The sequence below is a fragment of the Adiantum capillus-veneris genome, chromosome 22 (assembly GCF_014529385.1).
Source record: "Adiantum capillus-veneris isolate H3 chromosome 22, ASM1452938v2, whole genome shotgun sequence".
Classification (NCBI taxonomy): Eukaryota; Viridiplantae; Streptophyta; class Polypodiopsida; order Polypodiales; family Pteridaceae; genus Adiantum; species Adiantum capillus-veneris.
In genome coordinates this window covers 59,015,798-59,030,357 of record NC_140952.1, presented here as the reverse complement: position 1 = coordinate 59,030,357, position 14,560 = coordinate 59,015,798, and the positions used below count along the sequence as shown (strand labels likewise).

At 44.0% G+C, this 14,560-nt stretch overlaps 2 protein-coding genes across 2 annotated transcripts; both read right to left on the bottom strand.

Moving 5' to 3' along the window:
• Nucleotides 1-4,567: 4,567 nt before the first annotated feature.
• On the bottom strand, nt 4,568-4,954 carry LOC147429427 (uncharacterized). The gene has a single exon (XM_086495018.1). The coding sequence runs from the start codon at nt 4,952-4,954 to the stop codon at nt 4,568-4,570; it is 387 nt and encodes a 128-aa protein (XP_086351144.1).
• Nucleotides 4,955-5,483: 529 nt separating this feature from the next.
• Nucleotides 5,484-7,250, bottom strand: LOC147429426 (uncharacterized). The gene is made up of 4 exons (XM_086495017.1): nt 6,315-7,250; nt 6,050-6,201; nt 5,873-5,946; nt 5,484-5,770 (listed from the first exon to the last, which is right to left on the bottom strand). The coding sequence occupies exons 1-4, from the start codon at nt 7,248-7,250 to the stop codon at nt 5,484-5,486; spliced, it is 1,449 nt and encodes a 482-aa protein (XP_086351143.1).
• Between the last annotated feature and the right edge of the window lie 7,310 nt (nt 7,251-14,560).

The window sequence follows — 14,560 nt, the reverse complement described above, 5'->3', positions numbered from 1 at the left end:
AGTGGGAAATAATCGAGGTCGAGGGCGGTTTGCAAATCAGCCAGGAGGTGAAGAAAGGCCTAGGAATGGTGTTGGACAAAGCAATGGTAGGTTTTGGAGGCAGATGCCCACATGCTACAATGGTGGAGAGTTGGGTCACATCAGCCCGCAATGTGATAAGCCACCAAGGATGGGGGGAGACATGTATCCATTGCCAAGACAGGTGCTAACTAGGTCAAATGATTATGGCATCGAAATTAAGGGAGACGAAGGAACCAGAGGATTGACCCAGGAGGAAAAGGGAAAGACAAAAGTGCTAAGTGTAGTCACCTTGGAGAAGGCATCAAAGCTAGAGGATACATTAGTGATGCCTATTGGGAAGAGGACCACAGAGGATATGTCAGGAGTTTTTTGGAGCAAGGGATTGCGCATATGTACATACACATGCATGGTGCATCAAATAAAGAATTGCCCATTTTCCTTAGCCAGGTGGTTACGTGGGGCCCACATGTGTACAGGTAGGACAGCATGTACATAGTTCATCGATTTTCACTATCACCAGTACCAGTATGTTTTTTCTACAATAATGAGGAGTTTATAGCGCGTAAAACTTCTCGAGGAAGCTATCCGCGGGCGGACGACGTGAGGTCAGCAGGTGCGTCAGATGGCATCTAGTGGCGTCAGGAGGGCGAACGAGGTCAATATTTGCACGCGGATGAGGACGAACACAACGTGGGTGTTTTCTTGTGAGAGTTATGCAGAAAGGTCATCATTAGGACCACTTTTTGGGGCCACTTCACGTGGTGGCGAGATGCATTAGTGGAAAAAAGCTGAGTGCCAGGTGTGCGAATGATGCAAAAAGGTGACAACTATGCACTGCGAGGTCAGTTTTTGGCCTGTTCGGGGTCCGTTTGAGGTCATCTAAAAGGCCAAGGGTGCCCAACTAATAAAGCTAAGTGTGGGAACTGAAAAAACAGAGAGAAGACCAGAAAAAACGTGGAGAAGAGAGGAGGAACAGCCGCAGGTGTGTTTTTTGGGTTTTTGGAGCCTGTTTTGGCCGTAAACTGCTCATCCGATGTCGGATTTGAGCACTTTGACATTGTAGACTGGGGTTTTGGGCCGTTCCGGACGCGATGGCGCTGTCCATTTTGCCAAATTCCTCACTCTTTTTCTGCTGTTTTTCTGTGTAATCTTCTCCGGTGAGTGAAGCTTCTTCTCCAATTTGTGATTGTATCTGGTATCTTTTACCCATATTGTGTGAGTTGTTTGCCCCATTGGTGTTGGCCCAAGCTCATTTGTATCTATAGCTTTGGGTTCAGTGACATGGTACGTGGCTCTGAGGCTTTGTCTGCTCTTTTCTATGTAAAGCAGTCAAGGGTCTCTCTCTCTCTCTCTCTCTCTCTCTCTCTCTCTCTCTCTCTCTCTCTCTCTCTCTCTCTCTCTCTCTCTCTCTCTCTCACACACACACACACACACACACACACGCAATGCCACTGTTGGTATGGTAGTGATGGCCCTTGTTATTCACCTTGCACTATGATGAATTAATCTGATGACTCAGGCATTCCAAATTTTAATATTTCTCTTATTTATTATTCACCTCGCAATGGTTGATTGTTGCCCCTATGATGTTCATGAAGGCTCTCTTTTTAGCTTTCTGGGTTCTCTTCATACCTTTTCGATGAGGTTTTTGTGCTCTCTTTCTCTTTAATTTAGAGCGGCAACACATTCACACAACAAGGTGAAAATCACAATGGCCTACATAAGAGGATGAGAAGAAGAGTCTATGACCCACTACTCAATGTCCCTCTTTATAGAAACTAGTAAAATGGCACCCCTTTGGCGGCGGCATGGCCTCTATTACCCTCAAGCTCTTTGCTCTTGGCAAATTTCATAAAAACAGATGAACATTTACTCTCTCTCTCTCTCTCTCTCTCTCTCTCTCTCTCTCTCTCTCTCTCTCTCGCAGTCACATCAAGGCTATAGGGCCCTCTTTCATCAGTCCTCCTTCAAATTTAAAATGTAGAGGTAAATCTCAAAATTTGTAGGTGGGATTACACTTTGGTGTTTTTTGAGCATTTTCCTTTGTCTACATACTGGGTGGATTCTCTCTCTCTCTCTCTCTCTCTCTCTCTCTCTTTGTTGTCCATGTACTGGGCTCTCTCTCTTTCTCTAGCTAGAGAGAGAGACAGAGCTCTCTCTCTCTCCTTTCCTCTCTCTCTCTCTCTTCATAAGAGAGAGAGAGAGCGGTACTGTATGTGTTTGAAATTCATAAGATGGACAACATTTGAATCTTTGCAAGTTCACATGAAAACCTTTATGCGGCAACCTAAACAAAAGTCATCACAACATATTTTAGAACTAACTTTGCACTAACATATATAGAGTAAGTGATATTTCCCATGTCAAAAAATATAACATGCGTAGAGACTTAAGATTTATACACTCAAAAGAGTAGCCTACGACATGCTCTGCTGCGGTATCGAACCACCCATGGCCCACGATGTAAAACACATCTATCAATCATTGGAGGAAGAGATCCTAACACAAAAACAGGTAGGAACCAAGCACCGAGACTAAGATTTTGAGCAAACATAGCATTAATTGGACGGGTTCTGCCTAACTCTGCAATGGTGACACGTGCTCTGAATCCTCTCTAAATAGCAACTTGAATGTAGCAGAGCAAGCTCGGATCATATGAAGCATGATATACCCACCATCAAGAATTCTTGGTAATATTGTGATCTATAGCCAAACAAAAAGCTATTAATATAGATAGATATTTTGATACACAAAAGCTATTACTTTACTATATCAACATCAACATTGTTACCTTGCTACATCCAAGTCCTCGAGTAGATGAATCACCTGCATGGATGTGATTGGACCTCTCCACAATGGTGGATCTAATACATAATCGTTGACTGTGAGATTTAAATTCTTTAAAGTGTCGAAATGTCACAAACACACATATACAATATTTTACCTTGGACGTGTCGAGGTCATCTCCCTAGTGTGTAAGTCACAGAGGCGTTAGGATCCATCTTCGTTCATACATTATACAATAAAGGATTAGAAATTCATCAAAAAGCACATGAATCATAAATCTCTTAGCACCAATAAATCTTAGTCAATTGTTTCAGCGAATATACCTTGCTTGAGGCTACACCATGTTTCATAAGAAGATACTAAGCTTATAAATGACAAAGAAATAGTCGCTCTATTGCTTCTTGTGAGAGTCACCGTGCTTTTTTATTGGATGAAACATATCCAACCACGTTGAGCCCCATGGCAAGGGGGTGGCAAGGGGTAGGTCAATTGCAAAACGTCTTTGTAGACAATGTTAGAAGTGTATGTTCTTTGATCTCCATGTCTACTAATGCTTGTTAAGTGACTATCACCTATTAAGTATGGAGCCTGATTTACCCTTGTAATTTTCTGTGGTAAAAGCGCACATTTGTAAGGCCCCCATTATGAGGAGAAGCCATCGTGCGTGAAGGGAAATCACTCACCGGAAACCAAAATTTTCATGGACAAGAATCAGGGGCAAATTTTTGCTGGAATATTCCTTTTCTCCGGAATATTATGGCCGGACGGCGGCCGAAAAGTGGTCGGAAAACAACCGGTCGGTTGGTCGGTGGCCGGTAGTCAATGGCCGATGGCCGGTGGTCGAAAGTCAATGGCCGGTGGCCGGTGGCCGAATTCAAAAGCGGAATTGTCTTCTCAAGGGCGGCCACACATGGGCGGATTGGAGGGTCCGATTTGGACTTATTCGCACAAGGGCGACTACACATGGCTGTCTCTCATAAGAGAGGGCAGCCCTTTTGGCCTATAAAAGGAGGTCATTTCTACACACATTTTATAGTGTGAAGTTGATGCAACAAGGTGAGTGTGAGGTGGTGAGAGTGAAGCAAGGCGGGAGCTCTATCAAGGGTCAATCCCTTTGTAAACTACTTCTTCTTTTGAAGTGCTAAAGCCATTGAGTGGCTGCTTTCCCATGGACGTAGCCCACATTGGGTGAACCACGTATATCGTGTGTACTCTCTCTCTGACTCTCTCTCTCTCTCTCTCTCTCTCTCTCTCTCTCTCTCTCTCTACTCTATAATCTCTTGTGTGTGAAATCTATCTCTCTCCATTAAGTAATCTACTCAAAAATCTATTTAGCTACGTCTTATTTCCTAACATCACCAACCACAACCTTGATGGCAGAAGAGGATCTCATGCGAGACATTGCCACATACAGTTGACCATGAGTGAAAACAGGTGTTGGGAGATACAATCCAAGAACTCCCAATGTTTGGCCTTGTGCCTTGTTGATTGTCATCCCAAAAGCACAACGTAGGGGAAATTGGCAGCGTCTCAAATCAAAAGGGAGACCTTCTCTAGATCCCATGAGAAAATCAATCCTTGGAATGAACACTGCATTTCCTACATGTGACCCTATAATGATTTCTGCTTCAATCACTTTTTTATGGAATTGCTTACAAATCAAGTGTGACCCATTACAAAGACCACTTCTTGGATCCAAATTGCGAAGCAACATAACTGGAGCATTCTGTTTCAATTGTAAAACATGCGGTGGAAAACCTCACCCAATATCTAAACTATTTACAAACTCACTTGTGAATAAAATGCTATCACAATTTGATTCACACACTAAGTCTACACTGACATATTCCTTATAAGTACCAGGAAATTGCTGCAAGCCCAAATTGTTTATAGCATCCACCTCCTTGTTCCGTGGAGCCAAAATTGGTCTATCCTTGAAAAAGATTGCATGGCAAGTCTGTGTTTCAAGGTCTCTATATATGCAAGTAACCAATGCTTGCAAATTATTTTTTGGTAGCATCATGCAGGCCGACAAAGCCACATTATCAAGTATGTCCCCATCACAAACATCTCCATTACCAATATCAAGTGTCCATTGCACAAACTCTCTTTCAATAACATTACTGAAACAATTGACCACTCGCATATTTTGTGTTAGATGCATGATTTTTGTACGTTGCCAAATGTATGAGTGGCACAAAGATGCACTAACAATATCTGCTCTTCCCCCTTTACGCACAACAAGTAATATCTATCTGAAATCACCACCAAGGAGGAGAACCTTTCCACCAAACAACATGTCATTTTGCATGACATCTCTTAGTGTCTTATCAAGAGCCTCAAAAGTGTGTCTATGAGCCATGGGAGCTAGTTGTTTACTTTAACGTTACATGTGGACTCAGAAGTTATATCAATAGGGATCTTGAATCTAGAGTGTGCAGTCCGTTGTCGAGAAGCTGTGCTACAATCCCGGACAATGCACATGCCAAAGCAACTTTGGACTCTCCACGTATCCGAGAGAGCAATGCATTGTAGAGATAAGTCTTTCCCATTCCACCTGGCCCATCAAAGAAAACAACAGTCCCTCTACTCATGCCAGCTGCTTGTAAAACCCGATTGTAAGCTTCCATTTGCCCAACATTGAAAGATGATTCCATTCAAGCAGACAATACTCTTTATTCCTCTTTGTTATACATGAACTCTTCAGCAAGCTCCCCATGCTCACTCATAATTTGCAATGTGTGATCCACCTGGGGCATTCCAGAATAATCCGAGAGCCTCTTTCCATAGTGTTGAAGCATTGTCTCTAAGTTTGACAAAGCTTGGTTTTGTGCCATGTGTTCACAGATATTCGCATCATTTGTGCGAACCCTCATATGATATACATGGTCCTCAGAAATCTCTTTATAGAAGAGATTCCACAATGCACGAGGATATATTGGATCACAAAAAACCAGAATGACTACAAACAATAAGCGCAATTGTTACCCTGTTTATTGAACAAAAGTTTCTTCCAAACAAAGAAACCATTCATCATCAATTTGCAGTAATCCTCGTGCGTCACATGCTTCTTTAAATGTGTCATATACTTGTCCATTAAAGGTTCTAATCTCCTCAAAAGGCTTACATCCTTTGCACCTGTTGAGTAACATACGCAAATAGTACAAATCTCCAGCATTGGGAACAATGTGGTACATTCTTCCAATCATGTCACCAATCTGTCTTTAAGTCCATGGTCTACTTGCTGGCTTCCAAACCCACTGTTGAGAAGTCTATGTACAACAAATCGTTGGCCTCTAGATATTGTTGATTTGCAACAAACCACTCAGTGAGCGTTGTCTTTTTGTTGACCTCTCCCTCCACCACACTCTGTACAGTCGCTTTGTCGTCTCGCTGAAGATGACTTGATTTTGATGAGGCAAGTGAACTTGGAGCCGTTGTATGTCAGGTTTCTTTTGATGCAGGTGAAACCCAAATATACGCTAGATAGCCTCAGATGCTGATACATATCGAGCATTAAGATAGTTTGTAACCTCATTTAGAAGCCCTTCACTATCTTGTAGAACAACACTGGCCCTGTCATGTCCCTTATACACATACTTGTAGAGATATTTCACAGCGGATATAGTGGAGCAAACCTCCACGTTGATATGTGCATTGTACCTTATTGAAAAAAATGGATTGTATAGAACAATCCATTTATTACTCATTTGCACTTTATTACAAATAGTGTAATTTCCATCATCCCTCCTCATGTACGTTGGGTATCCATCCCTAGCCACAGTAGTCGATGCACTGAAGCTTTGAGGATATTTAAACCTGCACTTTCCCTCTTTCATACATGGAGAATTCTTATCCAAGTTTCCACATGGGCCATGCAATTGTGGAAACATTACCTTATCAGGAAGCTCCACACACACAATCTTATCATAATGCAATGTCTCTGTTGGCTTATGCTCAGATGCAAGTATCAATAGAATGTGAGCATGAGGAAGGCCTCTCTTTTGAAACTCAATCACAAAAATGAGTCCAATGACCTTACCAAAAATAGCTCTCTTAATCAGCAAGCCCATCAAATCCATGAACTTATGGTAGAAAACACGGGCAGTAAGATCAGGATGATCATTGGATGTCTGTCCAGGCAATAATGAATCGTGTATCTCCTTCCATCCAGGATTGCATTTGAATGTAATGAAGAGATCAGGTTTTCCTCTCTTACGTACAATTGCCATGGCATCTTGATACAGCTGGTGCATATAGCGTGGGCCACCAACATATGAAGAAGGCAATACAACCCTTCTTCCAACATTAGCACCCAATAACAGTTCTCTATCATCTCTTGTTCCATCTCTTGCTCCAACCATATCTATCAAGCCCTGATACACCTCACTGTGAAGTTCACTTTGATGATTACGAACCCACAAAAGCCTCAACTCCTCCATACAACTATATGCATTGATAGCCGACTTTTAAAAATCAAAGAAAAAGAAGAAAAAAAACCTTATTTTTCCTCTGTTGAAGCCTTGGAAACACTGTTGGAAGGCTCGGCACCGCCTGGTCAATCCTCCCAACACCCCTACGGGTATGACACACCCCCCCCCCTTCGATTTTCCAGCCTTGTCACCCTCAGCCCCGTTGGTCCATACCCCAGCCTAACCGGCCGCCCTCGGTTTCAGATACCCTTAATCCCCCCGTAGTTTATTCCCCCCCCCCCCGCCCGACGGGCATTGGATGAAATAATACCCCCTCTCTTTCTCTCTCATTTTCCCTACATACCTCTCTCTAATATCCTCTCTCCCTCTCTCCCAAATTTACCACCCCCCAGACCACACGCAAGCTTTGAGCACTCACCCCGACCCCTCTCTCGTGCTCCCTCTGTGTTGAGCCGCATGGAACCCCCACTCTCATTACCCCCCCCCCCCCCCCTTGGCCCGCTAATATTCTTCCCCTAACCCCTCTCCCCTCTTCCCCACCCGCTCGCCTCACCCTCCCCTCGGCTTCACTCACCCTTCCCTTGGCCCACTATCCCCCCCACACCATTGACTTCTACCCCCCCCTCATCCTTGAGACAGCATACAAAACGGAAGATAAGACAACACCCCCCCCCCCCCCCCCCCCCCCCCCCCCCCTCTCACACACCTCTCTTCCCCCCCCCCCCCCCCCCCGCCACGGTGGGCACCCGCCCTAGGAGATTCCCCCTCCCTCTAGCGCCACATCATCCTCTCTCTCTCTCTCTCTCTCTCTCTCTCTCTCTCTCTCTCTCTCTCTCTCTCTCTCTCTCTCTCTTCCATTTCAAGCGCGAAGTTGCGGCGTGCCTGACCATGGAGCCCACGCCTTCATACACCACACACTCACCCTCATCCTCACCCTCTCCCTCATCCTCACACACACACACACACCCAACCCCCTCTCCCTCTCTCGCGCTCTGTTTCGGCAACACAGCAGCCGCCCGTCCTCCCGCTCTCTCTCCCTCTCGGCCTGTACAAGCGCAGCGCGTTCTCTCTCTCTCTCTCTCTCTCAACACCACACACACACGCACACATACACACACACACACACACCACCCTCCCCCACCCCAAGTTTGCGTAGCTGCCGCTGACCGTCGAACAGAGAAGAAAAATAAAATTAAAAAAACATATATACATTATGTATATAAGCCCCCGTTCCCACCGCACGCTCGCGCACACATACAAATACACACATGCACTCATGCACACACACACACACACTATATATATATATATATATATATACACACACACACACACACACACACACACACACACATCCGCCCACATGCACATACGTACACACACATGCGTATACGCACCACGAATTGAGAAAAAAACAAAGGACTTCACAACTACGACAACCACAAAAAGATGAAGGATCCAAAGCACGCGCCGCCAACAACAAAAAGAGGAACTACGCCGAAGGCATGCCTCGGCCGACCCCGAAAAGAAGTACGCTTGACACCGACGCACCGGCAGCACACCATTCGCCGGCAACACGCAACCATGACGCCATCCCAGTAATTTATAGGTTATTTTCATCATTTTCTTCAGTTTTCACCCGAGCCATTGTAAATTCCCATTTTTGTTGTAAATATCCTCTCTCTAGGTGATGGTCACAAAGTCCCACCTAGAGATTCCCATCTTTTAATAAACCTCCCAAAACAAAGCAAGGGTCAACCACACCGGGTCCACCACTTGCTTTGTCTCCCCGATTAAGCTTACCCTAACCACACTGGGATTACCATAATCCAAGCAGCCAACACCTATAAATTGGCACTAAGAGGTAACTATCGGGGGGGGGGGCAATTCATGAGGAGCCAAGCATTTGGTAGAGTGTAGTGGGAAGGATTGACACTATCACCATCACGGGTAGGGGGCTTTTGTGTTGGGTTCTCCTTGGGAATTGCACCATGCAAAGGGAACCACACCCATCTCTCGACTCCAATGTTCGATGCACACATGTATACATGCTCTTGGTAGTAAGTTTCACAATCATTGAGTCATCTTAGAGAACGCACCAAGTAGGTTGCACCACCTCCTCTCCCTACCTCTCTACCACCACGGCGTGCCACTTTGTAAATACTGTAGAAATAATTCACCCTCACACCCCCTGAGGGTTTTCATCATTTGCAAATTTCTCTCTCTCTCTCTCGCTCTCTCTCTATCTCTCTCTCTCTCTCTCTCTCTCTCTCTCTCTCTCTCTCTCTCTCTCTCTCTCTCTCTCTCTCTCTATGTGTGTGTGTGTGTAAGTTTGTGGTGTTCGTATCATCGTGGTTTGCGTTCTAGCCGCTCAAAGATAGGTGGTGCCCCTTGTTCGCTTTACCGTGGCAGGCTCCAGGCGCGCCATTTAGATCCCGGCGTTCTAGAGGCCGTCAGGGTTTGGGGTCCGCTTTGCGTGATATATTGTTGCAGTAGCCTACCACCACGTAAAAGACATTGTGCAGTGTCATCTCTAATTTGCAATCTATACTTGTAGAAATCCATTGTAGAAATATACTTTGTAGTTCCATTTACTCGCTCTCTGCTTACTTCTGCTCTGTTCACTTGGGTTATGTGAGGATTCCAACCTTCTTCACCATTTGGAAATAGCAACACATATAATAGAGGCATGTATGACCTATGGCAATTTGAGATTCTTTTTAGACCACCACCCAAAAGATTCAACACAATATCACGATGTCCAATGTTGCTCTCTTCACCCTGACTAGGCATGATTGCAGTAACTTCCACACTTATTGGAGCAACATACTGCTAGCCATTTGTACGCTTCTCAGTAATGACCATCCTAATCTCCGGAATATTGGAAGTATGGACCATTGTAGAAAACCCCCTAAAAGCTTGAACATACGGATTTACTCAATGCATCATCGATTGCAAGCTTTCCAAAACATCTGGTTTGAGTTTACAAACATGACTCATCGTGTTTTGCAACTGATTCTCAGTGTCAAAAAAATACAAATGAGCAAAGCGAGGGATTTGACCTGATCGCTCTTTCTGGCATCAGTGGACCAATGTTATAATAAATAGATCCATGAACCTTGAAGGTATAGATTCCTTTTCTTTGGCAGAGAGATTCATCCCAAAGAAGCAAATGCCAACACACTATTGTATGCTCTGATATGTTTCAAAATTTTCTACTTCTAGTATTACCCCCGTGCATCAATTCTCTTAATACTAAAGGAGGTCCACTTAATGGCAGCAAAGAAACATTTCTTGAGTTGCAAAAACTCTTCCCCACAAATGTGTGAATGGTCTTTGCTTCTGTTTTCCAAGCTAAAGCACCATGCAAAATCCAAGTTGCCTATGTTGTGAAGAATACACTTTTCATGAGAAAGAGACAACATAGAGATATGCATAAAGGAAGTGGTATAAGAATATAAGTAGGTGATAGATAGGCAATGTGTCTCAACTTTGGAGTAATCTCCCTCTCTAGAGACAATTATAGGCTCCTCAAGAACATCTCCATTATTGGCTTCCAAATTGTCTTCCACTTCAATCCCTACATAACTTTGCGAGAGAATTGACTCGTTATCTACATCCAATGCAATCCTTCCCTGAGGAAATTCATTGCATCGATTCACGTTTATCAAATGCTAGCAATCTTCCAAGCGATGCACATTAATCTCACCCAGAGAATGTCGAACTCTATCTCGCACTGCTGCATGTCGCGTAGCTTGAGAGGCTTGACATATCCTACTACGTCTTGCATGTCCAGGAGACAACACCTTTGGACCAATAGCCATCTATCCAAAAAAGAACTCTTATAAGTACTCACAGATATATAGAGGTTAGTATCTAGAGAATTAACAAGAGAGTATGGAGAAGAAAGGATTTCCCAACTATGTCTATCTTTCTTTGAGGGAGTCAGTGAGAGGAGGCTTGCCAACCCACATGGTAAATGTCTATATACTTCTATATATGTCTTCCTATATCTCATCTAACTACTACTAAGGATATAATTGGGGGTGGGAGTCCATCCGATTAGCCCATTGACGATTGTCTGTTCAGGCCTGAATTTCAGCCGACAATTTTCCACTGCGGTTACAACGCGCCAGTCTGCACGTCAGTCGGATTCTCGCAATCGATGCAGATGTGCCAAGTTAACCCATTATTGGTCAACCCATTATTGTCCATTGGCAACCCACATCAAGACGGATTCAAAGGTGCATCCAAATCAGCCCCGAGGTGCTTCATTTTAAGAGTTACCATGGTGACAGGTTAAGGCCTGAGTTTCAGTCGGCAAGTTTCCACTACGGTTACAACACGCCAGTTTGCACGTCAGTCGAAGCAGATGTGCTAAGTTAACCCATTATTGTCCATTGGCAACCCACATCAAGACAGATTCAAAGGTGCATTTAAATCAGCCCCGAGGTTCTTCATTTTAAAAGTTACCATGGTGATTAGTCCCCATTTGAGTTGGTAGAGTTGCATTGAGGCTTGAATTGTTGTGTACATTCCATTTACGCAATCAAAAGCAAATACCACATAGGCAATGGTGTGCATGTGTTTGCATTGGGAGAGACACTCTCGCTTTGCATCTACCAAAAATAGCCTAGAGCTTCTTGACCCTACCCAAGTTGGGCATATCTGGCAATCAATGCATTCAAAGAGACGGCATCCTATATAGGAAGCTCTCTCGCACTTTTTGTGCTTTATGAAGTGCTTCACATTTGTCATACGTAGAAAGAAGTTCAGACATTACACACACCTAGAATACTTTGTGTGTGTGTGTATGTGTGTGTGTGTGTGTGTGTGAGTGTGTGTGTGTGTGAGTGTGTGTGTGTGTGTGTGAGAGAGAGAGAGAGAAAGAGATTCACTGCAACATAACTTGAGGGGGAGAGAGAGATTCACTGCCATAACTTGAGAGAGGGGGGGGGGGGGGGGGGGGGGGGGGGGGGGGGGGGGGGGGGGGGGGGGGGGGGGGGGTGGGGGGGGGGGGGGGAGGTGTGACTCAAAAGACATATTGGCAACAAAAATACTACAATTCTGGAGATCCTCTGAGAATGTAGTATCCAAAGAAGACAACCAAGAGTCGTGAGAAAATTGGTATCCACTACATACATAAGCCTCCACCAAAATGTAGTCAATATCCCCAAAGCCACCAAAATATAGATCCCCTAAGCCTATAAATGGGAAAGAAGTGAGTAGTAGTTGTTCCAATATGCGAGTGAGGTACACTTTAATTTATTTGGCCTGTTGTGCAGTGCTTAGCCCTACTCACATAGGGCTCTGATCCTGTTTATGGGGATTTGATTCTATTTGTTGAGGGACCTGCCCACTTTTTCATTTTAGGTGCCCCATATTTAACCCCATGTTACCTGTTCTATGAAATCAGGCAGCCATGCCCTCTGCAAGCAGTCATAGCCAAGCACCAAATGGAGGGGATTCCAACCTAAACTTTTAGCAGTTCAAAAAGTGTAGCTCACACCACCAAGAGGTCTTTCAGGGTGATATCCGCTGCCATATCTCAAACCCTCAATTGTTAAGAGTGTCCTATTCTCCTAAGAGTGTCACCTAGTGTCCGTTGGTAGCTGTTCCAATCTGCGAGTGAGGTACACTTTAATTTATTTGGCTTGTTGTGTAGTGCTTAGCTCTACTCACATAGGGCTCTGATCTAGTTTATGGGGATTTGAAAAACTCAAATGATAGCCTAATTTCTAAAATTTTCTCTATTTTGGGGTGGAATTTCTCATTTTCCCCTTGCCTTCAACCGGCATTTTTGAAATTAAAAACGGCACGATATTAAGCTGATTGCGACCTAGACACATTTTTCCCAAACATTGAGCCCCTACCGGTGGTAGCTGTTCCAATATGCGAGTGAGGTACACTTTAATTTATTTGGCCTGTTGTGCAGTGCTTAGCCCTACTCACATAGGGCTCTGATCCTGTTTATGGGGATTTGATTCTATTTGTTGAGGGACCTGCCCACTTTTTCATTTTAGGTGCCCCATATTTAACCCCATGTTACCTGTTCTATGGAATCAGGCAGCCATGCCCTCTGCAAGCAGTCATAGCCCAGCACTAGATGGAGGAGATTCCAACCTAAACTTTTAGTAGTTCAAAAAGTGTAGCTCACACCACCAAGAGGTCTTTCAGGGTGATATCCGCTGCCATATCCCAAACCCTCAACTGTTAAGAGTGTCCTATTCTCCTAAGAGTGTCACCTAGTGTCCGATGGTAGCTGTTCCAATCTGCGAGTGAGGTACACTTTAATTTATTTGGCTTGTTGTGCAGTACTTAGCCCTACTCACATAGGGCTCTGATCCAGTTTATGGGGATTTGAAAAACTCAAATGATAGCCTAATTTTCTAAAATTTTCTCTATTTCGGGGTGGAATTTCTCATTTTCCCCTTGTCTTCAACCAACATTTTTGAAATTAAAAACGGCACGATATTAAGCTGATTGCGACCGAGACACATTTTTCCCAAACATTGAGCCCCTACTGGTGGTAGTTGTTCCAATATGCGAGTGAGGTACACTTTAATTTATTTGGCATGTTGTGCAATGCTTAGCCCTACTCACATAGGGCTCTGATCCAGTTTATGGGGATTTGATTCTATTTGTTGAGGGACCTGCCCAGTTTTTCATTTTAGGTGCTAGGTATTTAACCCCATGTTACATGTTCTATGGAATCAGGCAGCCATGCCCTCTGCAAGCAGTCATAGCCAGCATTTTGGCTCCCTCTCTCTATCTCTTGTCTCTTTGCAGGATAGGCCCAAGGAAATCCACGTGGAGTCTCGCAATCCCCCCCCCCCCGATGCGAAGCGCTGATGCTTTGGCAGGGGTCATCGTATAAAACATCCGACAGGGGTTATTGCGGAGTGCTCTCTCTCTCTCTCTCTCTCTCTCTCTCTCTCTCTCTCTCTCTCTCTCTCTCTCTCTCTCTAGTAATTACTTGTGCCTCGCTTGGTGGATCTAATAGAATGTATGATTATACAAAATAACTTGTAAAAAAATTTGGTTTTCTTCAGAGCAAGCTTAAATGCCATTATCCCTCAATTGAGAATACCCTTATTTTGAGAATACCCCTCAAATTTCAAAAACTCTCAAAATACCCTTGTTTAAGGTCCGTTTTTTATACTAGGGGGGTATTTATAAAAATGATGTTGTTTCGAAAATTTCTCAAAATACCCTTAAATGCCATTATCCCTCAAATTTTGAGAATACCCCTCAAATTTCAAAAACTCTCAAATACCTTATTTTGGAGAATACCCCTCAAATTTCAAAAACTCTCAAAA

Bases quoted from the DNA above. Each gene is read 5' to 3' on its own strand.
- LOC147429427 (XM_086495018.1), bottom strand. From the start codon at position 4,954: ATGCGAGTGGTCAATTGTTTCAGTAATGTTATTGAAAGAGAGTTTGTG.
- LOC147429426 (XM_086495017.1), bottom strand. From the start codon at position 7,250: ATGGAGGAGTTGAGGCTTTTGTGGGTTCGTAATCATCAAAGTGAACTT. The intron at 6,202-6,314 runs GTATCAGCATCT...AGTCATCTTCAG, and splicing joins ACTATCTTAATGCTCGATAT to CGAGACGACAAAGCGACTGT. The intron at 5,947-6,049 runs GTAGACCATGGA...GTTACTCAACAG, and splicing joins GTGGGTTTGGAAGCCAGCAA to GTGCAAAGGATGTAAGCCTT.